General features: G+C 37.6%; 1 protein-coding gene across 15 annotated transcripts; it reads left to right on the top strand.

The window, feature by feature from the left end:
* Positions 1 to 336: 336 nt before the first annotated feature.
* Positions 337 to 14,235, top strand: LOC110672812 (glutamate receptor 3.6-like). Of its 15 annotated transcripts, none has more exons than XM_058153074.1 (8): positions 351 to 383; positions 756 to 829; positions 1,908 to 1,976; positions 10,902 to 11,137; positions 11,269 to 12,617; positions 12,707 to 12,984; positions 13,774 to 13,805; positions 13,903 to 14,235. In XM_058153074.1, coding segments are annotated over exons 3-8 (1,935 nt in total). In that variant the 5' UTR covers positions 351 to 383; positions 756 to 829; positions 1,908 to 1,974; the 3' UTR covers positions 13,941 to 14,235. The 15 variants fall into 15 exon arrangements, with proteins under 15 accessions (XP_058009064.1, XP_058009057.1, XP_058009059.1 ...); XM_058153076.1 differs by lacking the exon at positions 351 to 383 and adding an exon at positions 392 to 650 and having other exon boundaries at positions 1,913 to 1,976; XM_058153071.1 differs by lacking the exon at positions 351 to 383 and adding an exon at positions 392 to 650.
* The last annotated feature ends 654 nt before the right edge of the window (positions 14,236 to 14,889 follow it).

Here is a 14,889-nt window from a genome sequence, read left to right as displayed (position 1 = left end):
AATTAAATAATTAGTTTTATTAAAATAGATAAACTAAATAGTAATTTGACTTGCATTAGTGAGTCACGAAATAATTTAGTAGAAGTAAAATATAAAAATTAAATGTTGTATTTTTTAAAATACAGAGATTAAGTAGTTACGTTCGTTAAATTTCAGAGACTAAATAATAATTTTTTTTTTTTTCTAAATGACACTCGCTCACATCTAAAGTTTAGTGTATTTCAATACACCATAATATACACGTCTACTCACTCTAACACTTATGCACCGACATTCACATTAAAGTTTCTAATGGAAGTACTATAAGAACACTTTTCTGCACCCTTCGTTTTACTCACTCGCCTGCACACGCAAAATTATTGGAGCAAGACACCACTACTTGAGTACGTTCGCACTCAACTTTCTCACTCGCACACATTTCTCTTTCTCATCTGCACACACCACACCTAATTATATTACACATACATGTCGATGATGAAGCTTCAAGCTTCTTGAATGGCGGTGATAGCAAGCTCTAAAATGCTTCAAGCTTGTCCAAGACGTTAGAATTTTGAGCATTTGGTAGAAAAGTTTAGAACCTGGAAGAGATTTCATGATTGTTTTTGCAGATTTTTTTTTTCTGTACTAAGGAAGAGGTTTCTGGAGAGGAGGTGATGATTTCTTTGAGTAATTCATCTCTCTTCACAATATATGAAATGAAATAAGCTGTAGAATCTCAGGTTTGAAGTTACATTAACTTTTATTTTATTATACAGTTAATTGTTTGTTGTAATGCAAAGCCGCCAAGCTGAGAGTCTGAGACAGAAGACAGCAACTACTGCATAAATCTGTGAGTGCTTTCTATTCTCACATTATGTGAAATCAAGAGCTTCTTTTCAATTTAGATTAATTTAAAATATATTTTTATCACTTGATAAGTCTCTAATTTTGACAGTTGTATTTATTATATGACAATAGAATCTGATTTGAAATTATTATATTTATTAATATTCAATGAGAATCTCATTAAGATTCTTAACATCTTGTTAATTTTCTAATCAAATTCGATAATCATATTTTAATGAATAATTAAATTATCATTAACTTAAAAAAGAAAATAAGATATTAAAAATTTATTTAAATTAAAATTATATTACTATTTCAATCATAATTATAATATTAAAGCTGATTATTTATTTTAAATAATAATTCGTACAAAACACGACATTATGTATAGCTTCTCATTCAATTATTTTAATCTTGTTAAAATTGCCAAAATTTTTATGTAAATTTTCAAAATTTTGAAAATTTAATGTAATTTTATTTAATTTTTATATATTTTTCTAATTTATTTTTGTAGTTAATTTAACTTTAACCAATATCGTCATTACTTTTAAATTTCATTTTGATATTATAGTATATCAAGATTTTTTTCTAAAATTTAATCGGTTGTTAAATCGCGAAAATGTTTTGTCTTTTTTTTCAGTTACGCCTTTTTATTTCTATAGGTCGAGATTTTAAAACTCGAACCGTCTTTAGATGATTTAGTATTTTCTCCCTTTGCAAATTGCAATCAAAATCAACATTTATAGCTTAAATGGCAAAGCATTAGCGATACACTCTATATTTTAGAATTATCTGTATGCTATGTGAGGGTAAAAGAGCAAATGGCGAGATTGTTTGAAGCATTTCTGCCCAGTGTTTCGGTGGATGTATCTAATGCCTTGCATATTTGCAAGTAGGTTTTTGATTATTTAGTTTTGAGCTTCCCTTGGATTCATATTCTTAATTTTCTTTTCTTGTGTATGGCTAATTTGCTATTAACATTTCATTTGATGTTTGGAAAAAGCATAAGTTTCAATTTCATTCCTGTATAATTTCTTCCCTTTTTTTTTGACTGAAAGTTGTTTGTTTTATTTTCTCTTCAGAGCAGTGAGATTATGGGGTTTGTGTTTTAGACAATGTACCGCGCACAAGGTTTTGCTTGTGGTTTTAATTGTCACGACCCAACCTATGGGCCGGACCGGCACTAGGACCTGGGCCAGCCTAAAGCCCCCGAGGCCCGTAGTAAGCCTAACTGTTCATTAACCCAACTCTAAGGCCCATTTGGGCCCAGTATCAAGAAAACAAACGGACAGAGTCCGGCCATAAAATGGACTTTCCAACGGGGAGTTTTCGACTCACCCGACCTGTAAACACAATAAATACTCAATTGGGGAGCTCAGCTCACCCTCCACATACTCATATCCTCATAATAATAAATGGGAGCTCAGCTCCCTCATCCAATCCATCAAACATGCATATCATTATACGTTTACAGGTCCAACATGATAATAATATTACAGACCATAATCAATAAATACTTCTAACACATGCGGAAATTCTAGGAGTAAATAAAATTACACAAATATTGATAAACAACCTGCGAAGTAGAAAAGCAGGTTAACCCAGAATAAAATATCCTCCTGTGGCCTGTAAAAATTTTTGAACAGGAGTGAGCGTTCGACTCAGAGAGTAAAATATCAATTTTAACCATAATCTCTATAACTATCTAAAACTAATGCACCCTGTAGAGTGAAATGCAACATCAACAACATTTTCACATCATAACATCAAAAAGGTAATTTGGAGCACTCACACACCCTGTAGTATCAATCATAACATATGGGAGCTGATCCCTATCGACTCTCTTATATCCAACTTTGATGCCGTAATTACTCAAGCTCGGACTTCCACTTAATAACCAAATCGAGGGTCGGTGAATTACTCAAGCCGTGACTACCCCTCGAAGGATCGGGTCCCAGCGAATTACTCAAGCCGTGACTGCCCGTCCTATCCATAGTCCACACCACATCACACGCACGCCAACACACGCACACTGCTCCAAATTACCACAACAACATCCATGGCACATCATGATTATGAATGCAACATAAATCTTGCCTACAGTTTATCTACATAATTATATGCATATAAGTGTTGCATGGGCATTATTGAACATATAATTATATCGAAATTACAATTAAAATTAATTTTCTACTCACAGACTTGAAGATGGTCACTGAGGCGGCTGTGCGGATGAATAAGGCTGTCACTTCTCACCTGACTATTTTATTACAATCATTTAATAAATTTGTCTCAATTCAAAAAAAGAAAATGACATATACGTTCTAAGTCGTGCAGAAAATCCGTGAGTCTCCCCTATACCTAGGACCTACCCAACCCGCAAAAGGGCTCAAAATACACTTCTATACTCACAATCCATATATCCACAACTCAATCACATCACACAGCCCCTCCCGCCCATCAAATCAATCATCCATCACAATATGTAAAATTTCAATTTCGTCCCTATCATTGAACATTTTTGCACAAACTGCCCAAATAAGCTCTAAAAAGTATAAAACTCTGCCCCGCGGTCCTTAGAAATATTACTAAGCTATTGCAAAAAGAATCGTAATTTTCTAAGCTACCACGAATATTTTATGGATTTTCAATCCTATTTAAGCACTAGAAAATTACGAAAAAGCAAGGTTCGGGTTTACCTTTGCCGATTCCGACTTGAGGCAACGCTCGGGATGCCCGACAATGGTGGGGTAGCCAAAACCTCGATCCAATTCGGAGACTTTTCCAGAGGTGATCTGTCGCCTGAAATTCACGATCCGGACAACTGTCGAATTTCCGCGAATTGAGATACCTACACGAAGCCCAATAATAATATATAAAAAATCAGGGGTGTTACATTCTTCCCCCCTTACAGAAAATTCGTCCTCGAATTTTACACAAGGCAGAATAAAGCACATGATTATACATTGAACAGATAAGGGTACTTGCTACGCATGTCCCGTTCTAACTCCCAGGTGCACTGTTCCACTGACTGACTCCTCCACAAAACCTTAACCATAGGGATCTGTTTTGATCTCAGCTGTCCCACTTGGTAGTCCACTATGGCTACAGGCTGCTCCTCAAATGTCAAGTTCTCTTTTAGCTCTATCACATCCGGCTGCAGTACATGAGAAGGATCGGGAATGTATTTCCTAAGCATGGAGATGTGAAACACGGGATGAACGTGAGAGAGGTTGGGTGGTAGCTCCAACCGGTAGGCAACTGCTCCAACTCTATCAGTAACCTCAAAAGGTCCAATATACCGAGGTGCCAACTTGCCCTTCTTTCCAAATCTCATGACTCCCTTCATTGGAGAAACCTTCAGGAATACATAGTCGCCCACTGCAAACTCCACATCCCTCCGTCTGGGGTCTGCATAACTCTTCTGCCTACTGAAAGCTGTTTTCAGTCGTTCCCTGATTAAAGGAACTATCTCTGAAGTGTACTGCACTAGGTTTACATCATGCACCTTCGCTTCCCCCATTTCTGTCCAACACAGAGGAGACCTACACTTTCTTCCATATAGTGCCTCATAGGGTGCCATTCCTATGCTGGAGTGATAACCGTTGTTGTAGGCAAACTCCACCAAGCTAGCTGATCATCCCATTGACCTCCAAAATCCAAAACACTCATGCGAAGCATGTCTTCCAGTGTTTGGATTGTCCTTCAGATCCGTCTGTCATGCGAGGGTGGAAAAGCGTCTTGAAGTTCAACTGTGTGCCAAGTGCCTCCTGCAACTTTCTCCAAAATCGAGAAGTGAATCAGGCCCTCTCGAGATATTATGGAAGCCGGAACTCCATGCAATCTGACTATTTCTCGAATGTAGAGTCGGGTGTACTGTGCCACAGAATATGTAGTCTTCACAGGCAAAAAGTGAGCTGATTTGGTTAGGCGGTTTACAATTACCCATATCGAATCATATCCTCGCATGGTACGAGGCAACCCAGTCACAAAATCCATAGAAATCATTTCCCTCTTTCATTCTGGGATAGGAAGCTCTTGCAACTTCCCTGACGGTCTCTGGTGTTCAAACTTCACCTTCTGACGAGTCAAGCACTTGGACACAAAGTCTGCTATGTCTCTCTTCATGCCATTCCACCAATAGCTATCTTTCACATCATGGTACATCTGGGTGGAACCTGGGTGGACATTGTACAGTGTATAGAGTGCCTCTCGCATGATTTCATCTCTGAGATTGTCCACATCGGGCACACATATCCTAGAACCTTGCACTAGGGCACCATCATTGGCAAATCCAAACTCACCACCTTCACCTTGCTGTACTCTTTCTATGATCTTCATTAATTGTTGGTCTCTATGTCGGGAAACTCTAACTCTATCCCTCAAGTCTGGTCTCACTGAAAAGTGAGCCAACAATACCCCCTCATCTGAAAGATCTAGGATTAAACCTTGATCCATCAACTCATGTACCTCCTGAATCAACAGTCTCTTCTCTGCTGAAATGTGCGCCAAACCGCTGTAAGATTTTCTCGCTAAAGCATCTGCTACTACATTGGCCTTCCTGTGGTGGTACTGGATGGGGCAATCATAGTCTTCCGTAAGCTCCATCCATCTCCTCTGTCTCAAGTTTAAATCCTCTGTTGGAAGATGTACTTCAAACTCTTATGGTCGGTGTATATCTCGCACACTTCACCATACAGTAGTGTCTCCGCATTTTTAGTGCAAAGATTACACCGCCATTTCCAAATCATGGGTGGGATAGTTACGCTCATGCCTCTTCACCGCCTTAAAGCATAAGCCACTACTTTTCCATTCCGCATCAAAACACACCCTAGGCCAACTCGAGGCGTCACAAAGATACGGTGTATCCTTCACCGCTCATAGGTAGTGTTAACACAGGGCAAGTGGTTAGACACTCCTTATCCTCATCATTATAACCGACTCTATCGAGCTCTCTTCCCGTCCTTTGCATCTTATCCACTTCCTTTTCCTATTTTTGGTATTGTTGGTATCATTTCAACTCTTTGTACTTATTCCTTAATTTTAGTCCTATCTCATCCTTACACCTTTTCCTTCAAAGATGTCTATCCCATCATCAACTTTAACTTTCTTTTTATTTCTTAGTCTTATCTTGAATACTAGTTTTATTACTTCAAGAATTCTAACCCTATGATTTACTCCTAACAGCACATTCTTCACCTTATGTAACACTTATAATTACCCATAGAAAATTTTTTTTTTCTTGTATCCCCTTTTTTTCCAACTTAACTATCAGAACATTATCATTCCCTATCAGCCTTAGTAGGAAATTGCTTATCCTGGATGAATATGAGCCCCATAAACTATAAGTTCCATCTGAACTAACACGGCTGTAGGAAATATGTGTCATGCCTTAATTCCAAACAAGATACTTCACGTGTTCATTCTCCTTAATATAATCATATATACTGCCCATAGCTTTCTAAACTTCAACCTCAAATTACCCATCAGCAACAATTTCATCTATTGAATCTCAACCATAAATAGTACTTCCTCCAGCTCATAGTTTAAAACAGTCGCAAGCCTTAGTAGCTAACTCAATTTAACTCCTGTCATTACTCTGATCGTCCTTTCATACTTAACACTAGGTATGCACTTACTGTCATTCTCATATCAGGAAATTGTATATGAATTGGTGCCTACTAAACTCTCAATAACTAGGTCTCCTTGACTCAGTTTCTGTTCCTTATATAACCTTCTAGAACCAAAAGCACAAGCTAAACTTGAAAAGAAAGAAAATATCCTCTTATATTCAACTACACCCGATTGTCATATTATAACGTTTCACCTAAGTTTCTTGGTCTTTCTCTCCAAATTTCATCATCTCCTAGCACAATTATGCTCTACCTATAAGGTATCATCTGCATGAACCCTTTACCGTACCATTTTCCTTCTTGACATAATATTTTATAATTTATTAACTTTACTTATACTCGACCTATGATTCATATCTATCATCGTTTTTATTGTGCCCTTAACTTTTGTTGATTCCTGAAAGATTTCTCTCACTAATAAATTCTTCCAACACTAATTCCACCCTTATCTAGGGTCATTAATTTGATCCTTGAACTTTCTAGTGATTTATAACCATCCAGACTTGTCACTTTTCGTTCTACCCCTACTATTGTCCTGTCGTTATTGCTTCACTACAAAGTGATTCTGTTGATCACACTAAAAATGTTTGCCTGACATTCATAACGAACCTCTAACTACCTTCTCACTATCTCAAAAGTCTAACCTAAAACCTATGTGTCATTATCTATCATTCTTTTCACTCATCATACCTATTTGATCCCTTAGACCGACTTTTATTCAACTTACTGCTTACTAACTTCTCTTTCTCTACCTATTTAGGTAGTCCGCAATACCATCGCACACCTTCTAACATTTACTCATTATTATTGTATTCCATACCTCCATCACTTTTCTCACTAATGTGGTCCTATTTTGGGTTTTTCATCCTTGTCATTCTCCTTGCCAAGAATAACACTTAGCCTATCCTATATCTTAACTTTGTTCCTTTTATTATGCGCTCTTTAGGTTGTCCTTTCATTTATTTCCTTTGTCTTACCCAAAATAGAACTTGACTATTCTATCCCTGGTTCCATTCTTCTTCCTAACATAATAGCTGTACTTGCTAACTATATCTTTCAGAGTCTCTATCGCGTTATCATATGTCTGTGCTACTCAGATTTGGTCCTTTGACCACTCTAGCTAGTACTTCCACTAGCATTTAGATTATATTGCATCTGCAATCAATTGCCCAAACTTTCATTCTGCACTTTCTTTATCCATTGGCCTTCTGTGATTTATCTTCGCTAATTTATTACTCTTAACACTATTATAATTAGATTATACTATTGTTTTGAATAATTTGAAATTAGAAAGGAACTCAGCAAATTACAGTCATACTTTTATTGTATGATCTCTATTCTTATCCTTTAGCTTACATAATACCCTTACTACCTCGAGAACTGATTCTGCAGTAATTTTATTTATTATTATTTTTATTATTATTATTATTATTATTATTATTATTATTATTATTATTTTCCATGTTTACTCAATTCCAAAACTTAAGATTTCGGGCACCCAAACCCGTCATCCAATTCAAAGGATTTACATCCATCGTGATCTGATTATATATGATTCCTATAATGGAACTTGTATCCTCTCCAGGATACCCGAGCCAACTACTCTCTACCACACTCTACAGTCCCATCTGGGACACTATTCCATAAGTCATCATTATCAGTAATAACCTTCGATCCATTCTGAAAAGATAGGACTATATCCTAACTGCTGCAACAAAGGTACTACATCTACCACCTTGCGTAACCATGTCAAGTTAATGACTCTTTTATCATATCATAGCTCTATAAATCATCAATTCATAGTTTCACCTTCTCTAGGTAGTAGAGTTGTACTTTATTCCATCTTGATACACACAAGGTATACTATTCTCACTCTATAAGTGTCACCTTTACTTTGCAACTAGTCCAAACCTGCAGTCCGATGGCAACTCTTGATGTAACTCTAGCTCATGCTGAGGTAACTGAGTCACTGACTCTAGTTATCACCCAACTGTGACCTTTCAATATTCAAACTCTAGACTCTTAGCCAGGAGTTCCCAACTCCTCTGCAAATATAGAACTCGTTACGGCATAACTGTACCAAAGCGAAGCCATCTCAAACACCCTCATTATGGAGCACCACGGGGATGCACGCGACTCTACACAATAATCTCATGTCGATCAGAATCTGCAGCTTACAGAGCAGACATCGAGAACATTGTATAGTTACTACGATACGTCCTGACAGACTAGGTCTCTTAATTTCTTATCTCTCCTGAATCTTCTATTATCACAAACTTATTCTGACTGGGTCATCTACTAATGACTGCCAGTAGTGGTATCCTCATCCTTATCTAGGGCAACTGTACTTTTAAGACTCACTTTTATGTACTCGTGTCTTACACGAAATGGGCACACCATTTAAACCCATACTGACAAAAATATAACATTTCTTGGAGTACGTATCCTCATGATAGATCTCACATGTGTACTAACTCTATTTCACATTTCTGTGTACTCCACGAAAATCAAGACACTAACTGAGGTAATCTTATATTTCCCGAGGTATAACGTAGAATCTAGAAACAAAGAATTACAGAAAAGACGAAATGAATCCTATACTCATGTGACTCCTAGTAGACTCTTCCCAACACTTAGATAATTTTTTCCTATGAATGGAGCCTAAGCTCGATACCACATTTGTCACGACCCAACCTATGGGCCGGACCGCACTAGGACACAGGCGACCTAAAGCCCTGAGGCCCGTAGTAAGCCTAACTGTTCATTAACCCAACTCTAAGGCCCATTTGGGCCCAGTATCAAGAAAACAAACGGACAGAGTCCGGCCATAAAATGGACTTTCCAACGGGGAGTTTTCGACTCACCCGACCTGTAAACACAATAAATACTCAATTGGGAAGCTCAGCTCACCCTCCACATACTCATATCCTCATAATAATAAATGGGAGCTCAGCTCCCTCATCCAATCCATCAAACATGCATATCATTATACGTTTACATGTCCAACATGATAATAATATTGCAGACCATAATCAATAAATACTTCTAACACATGCGGAAATTCTAGGAGTAAATAAAATTACACAAATATTGATAAACAACCTGCGAAGTAGAAAAGCAGGTTAACCCAGAATAAAATATCCTCCTGTGGCCTGTAAAAATTTTTGAACAGGAGTGAGCGTTCGACTCAGAGAGTAAAATATCAATTTTAACCATAATCTCTATAACTATCTAAAACTAATGCACCCTGTAGAGTGAAATGCAACATCAACAACATTTTCACATCATAACATCAAAAGGTAATTTGGAGCACTCACACACCCTGTAGTATCAATCATAACATATGGGAGCTGATCCCCTATACAGCTCTCTTATATCCAACCTGATGCCAGCGAATTACTCAAGCTCGGACTTCCACTTAATAACCAAATCGAGGGTCCCAGCGAATTACTCAAGCCGTGACTACCCCTCGAAGGATCGGGTCCCAGCGAATTACTCAAGCCGTGACTACCCCGTCCTATCCATAGTCCACACCACATCACACGCACGCCAACGCACGCACACTGCTCCAAATTACCACAACAACATCCATGGCACATCAACAGTTATGAATGCAACATAAATCGTGCCTAGAGTTTAACTACATAAATATATGCATATAAGTGATGCATGGGCATGCTTGAACATATAATAATATCGAAATTACAATTAAAATTAATATTCTACTCACAGACTTGACGATGGTCACTGAGGCGGCTGGGCGGAGGAAGAAGGCTGTCCCGGCTCACCTGACAATTTTATTACAATCATTTAATAAATTTGACTCAATACAAACAAAGAAAAAGACCAATACGTCCTAAGTCGTGCCGAAAATCCGGCAGAGTCTCCCCTATACCTAGGACCTACCCAACCTGCAAAAGGGCTCAAAATACACTTCTATACTCACAATCCATATATCCACAACTCAATCACATCACACAGCCCCTCCTGGGCCCATCAAATCAATCATCCATCACAATATGTAAAATTTCAATTTAGTCCCTATAATTGACCATTTTTGCAAAAACTGCCCAAATAAGCTCTAAAAATTATAAAACTCTGCCCCGCGGTCCTTAGAAATATTACTAAGCTATTGCAAAAAGAATCGTAATTTTCTAAGCTACCACGAATATTTTATGGATTTTCAATCCTATTTAAGCACTAGAAAATTACGAAAAAGCAAGGTTCGGGTTTACCTTTGCCGATTCCGACTTCGGGAACGCGCTCGGGATGCCTGACAATGGTGGGGTAGCCAAAACCTCGATCCAATTCGGAGACTTTTCCGGTAGCTGATCTGTCTGGCCGGAAATTCACAGATCCGGACAACTGTCGAATTTCCGCGAATTGAGATACCTACACGAAGCCCAATAATAATATATAAAAAATCAGGGGTGTTACATTAATGGTTTTGTGCAATGGGTTCTCTTCAAATGTTGCTAGGAGCAGTGTTGAAGCAAGACCAAAAGTTGTGAACATTGGGGCTCTTCTGTCTTTTGATTCGTCCATTGGCAAAGTGGCAAAACTTGCAATAGAAGCTGCGGTGGAAGATGTGAATAAGAACCAGGCTGTTCTTGGTACAACTAAGCTGCAACTTACTATGAGGGACGCAAATTATAATGGATATATGAGCATGCTTGAGGGTAATAAGTCCTTATAAGTAGCAGGAAATAACACCATTTCTTTATTTCTTATAAATTTCAGTCCTGTTATCAAAATTTTCTAAGATTCTTGTGCATGATTTCTTATTTGGAAATTCGATTACTTGCAACAGCTTTAAGCTTGGTGCGGAGTGAGGTAGTGGCCATGATTGGCCCCCAGTTTTCTGTAACTGCTCATGTCATGTCCCATATTGCCAATGCGCTTCAAGTGCCCCTATTATCATTTGCAGCAACAGACCCCACGCTGTCTTCACTTCAGTACCCATTCTTTGTTAGAACAACACAGAGTGACATATTCCAGATGGCTGCAATTGCAGATATTGTAGACTACTACGGATGGAGGGCAGTAATAGCAATTTATGTAGACGATGATCATGGGAGGAATGGAATTACAGCATTAGGAGACAAGCTTGCTGAGAGACGTTGCAAGATCTCATATAAAGCTCCTTTCAGCCCCAATGTGAACCAGCCCGATGAGATATCAGATGTATTATTCAAGGTCGCCTTAATGGAGTCTAGGATTATTGTTCTTCATGCTTACCCAGATAACGGTCTGCAGGTTCTTAAACAGGCTCAGCATCTGGGGATGATGAAAGCTGGGTACGTGTGGATAGTTACTGATTGGCTTTCTGCCAAAATAGACACTTACTGTCCTCTCGCTACAGAAGCCATGGATGATATTCAAGGAGTTATTGCGTTGCGAATGCACGCGCCAGATACACATGAAAAACGCAAATTTGTTTCTGGGCGGAGCAATTTGACTGCCAGAAAGGCAGCTGGTGGCACTTTTGGGTTAAATACTTACGGTCTATATGCTTATGACACTGTCTGGCTGCTTGCTTATGCAATCGATGCATTTTTGAATCAGAAAGGAAAACTTTCTTTTTCATATGATCCAGGGTTATCGGAACTACAGAGGAAGAACCTACATGCGGATGCTTTAAGAATCTTTGATGGAGGAAATTTGTTGCTTCAGACCATTTCACAGATTAATTTCACTGGTTTAACAGGCTCAATCGTGTTCTCTGATGAGAACCTCATTCATCCTGCATATGAAGTGATCAATGTTATTGGCACAGGATTTAGGAGAATTGGTTATTGGTCGAATTATACAGGATTATCAGTGGAACATCCAGAAAAGCTTTATACAAAGCCACCTAGTAATTCAAGTTCAAGTCAACAACTGTACAGTGTCATCTGGCCTGGACAAACGATAGCAAAGCCTCGAGGTTGGGTTTTTGCTAGCAATGGAAGGCGTTTGAGAATTGGAGTCCCAAACCGAATCTTTTATCATGAGTTTGTCTCAGTAGAAGGCACTAATGTGTTCCGTGGCTATTGCATCGATGTGTTTACTGCTGCCTTGAACTTATTGTCTTATGATGTGCCATATGACTTTGTGGCATTTGGGGACGGTCATAGTAACCCAAATACCACTGAGCTTCTGCAGCTGATATCAGTGGGTGTGAGTGTGAAAACAAGAGTTCTCTTTGAACTTTTGTAGTAAGTTGCATGCTTTCTTTCCTAATTGTTTGATTTTCTTGCTCTATACAGGAGTTTGATGCCGCAGTAGGCGACATTTCTATCACGACTGATCGAGTGAGGATGGTGGATTTCACTCAGCCATACATGGAGTCTGGCCTAGTTGTGGTTGCCCCAGTTAGGAAGTTAAACTCTAGTGCCTGGGCATTCTTGAGGCCATTCACTCCAGTGATGTGGCTTGTGACTGCAGTTTTCTTCCTTGTTACCGGTGTGGTGGTATGGATTTTGGAGCACAGGATCAATGGTGATTTCCGAGGTCCTCCCAGAAGACAAATTGTAACTATTCTTTGGTAAGTTTATCTATCATTGATGGTGCCAGTGCATTTTAACCTGTGAATAGTTCATTAGGGCTGAACAGATTTCAGTTCAAACCAAAAAATTGAATCAAACCGAGTCAATTCGGTTCAATCGATTCGGTTTTAAAATTCAATCGGTTCGGTTCGGTTTTACATTATAAAAATTTCTATTATTTTGGTTCGTTTCGGTTTTGAAGAGAAAAAAATCGGTTAAACTAAACCGAACCGAATAGTAATTTATATGTTCAAATCGAATTAAATTGAACCGAATCGATTTTTAAATTGATTTATTTTTATGAGAAATTTATTAATTATATTTAATTATATATATATTAATTGTTTAATTTCATTGATTAATGGTTATTAAGTTCAAACCAAAGTCAAAATTAGATCAAATAAATTGAAAATCAAGTCTAAATTAAAAAATCAAAACCGATTGGTTTAAACCAAACCGAACCGAAATACAACGGTTCTATTTGATTTGATTTTTTATTAATTTCGGTTCAGTTCGTTTTTCAAAATATATAATTTGATTTTTATAATTTAATTCGATTCGGTTCGATTCGAACCGAATGCTCACCCCTATAGTTCATATCTCATCTTGCCTGTTAGCATAGAACATTAGTAAGATCAATCATAGTTTACCATCTGAACTCCACACTTTTTTTAGAAACTAATTATGAAGAGCATAATATTCCATCAAACAGTTCATTTTAGCTAAGTTTCAAATATCCTCCATATCCATATATTCCGGTAGCTAACATTTGTGCACATGTACTGCAGGTTTAGCTTTTCTACCTTGTTTTTTGCCCATAGTAAGTGACATTTTTAAGTAGTCTTCTCTGGTTATCATAGGAACCAAGCTAAAATTCACAGATACTAATGGAGCACTTCCTTTCCTGATATATGCAGAAGAAAAGACGCTGGCACCCTTGGTCGCCTGGTGCTAATCATCTGGCTCTTTGTAGTTCTTGTTCTCAATTCAAGCTACATTGCAAGTTTGACCTCAATTCTCACAGTGGAACAACTCACTTCTTCTATTAAAGGAATTGAAAGTTTGGTATCTAGCAAGGACCCTATTGGCTACCAGCTAGCCCAAGTTATGGCCAAATGAATAAATACTGTTCATTTGGTCGTTTTTGTACAGGTCAGACTGTAAATTTCGGATTTGGTCAATTTGTTCACTTGGCTATGGTCACTTTTTGAGCATCATTCTTAAATGAAAAATGTTCTATTTTGTGTCTATTTTCATTCTCAATTGGTCTCATACTAATTAGACTTGTAAATTTTTAGTTTTGGTCCCTCAAAGGGACCTTGGTCCTCCTCTCTGCAGCATGACCTTAAACCATTTGAATTTGCAATTGGTTCCAACACTTCTAACATACTCCAATTGGTCACAAATGACCATTTCTCACCTCAAACCAAGTCCAACACACTATTTAACACATTCCCACATTTTTGTCTCTAAAACCCTAGATGCCAAACCCTAATTCACCAATTTGTTACACTTAATTAATTCTAAGCATACCAACATCACTTCCACATTCATACAAACTTACCTACTCTTTTAATTCAATCAAAACACATGTATATTCATATCAAATCCTAGCTAGCCAAAATTTCATATCGTCCTCTAAAGATGTTTTCATTTCATTTTAAGTATATTTCTAAGCTTATCCAACTATAAATACAATTAATTCAACTAGAAATTCAAGTTTAGCTTACTAACCTTGATTTAGCTTTCCAATCTTCACTTCCTTCAATTTTCCTTCAAATTTTCTCTTTTCAATCTTCTTAACAAGATTCAACTACAAGTTTTAACTAAGAAATTTATAAATTTTATGGCTCAATTTTTGGGTTTAAGAATCTTTTTAATGAGCTTCAATGGACGAAGATAAA

This window comes from Hevea brasiliensis, chromosome 9 (genome assembly GCF_030052815.1).
Source record: "Hevea brasiliensis isolate MT/VB/25A 57/8 chromosome 9, ASM3005281v1, whole genome shotgun sequence".
Lineage (NCBI taxonomy): Eukaryota > Viridiplantae > Streptophyta > Magnoliopsida > Malpighiales > Euphorbiaceae > Hevea > Hevea brasiliensis.
Note: the sequence above shows the minus strand (reverse complement) of the source record. Positions and strands in the feature narration are given on the sequence as shown.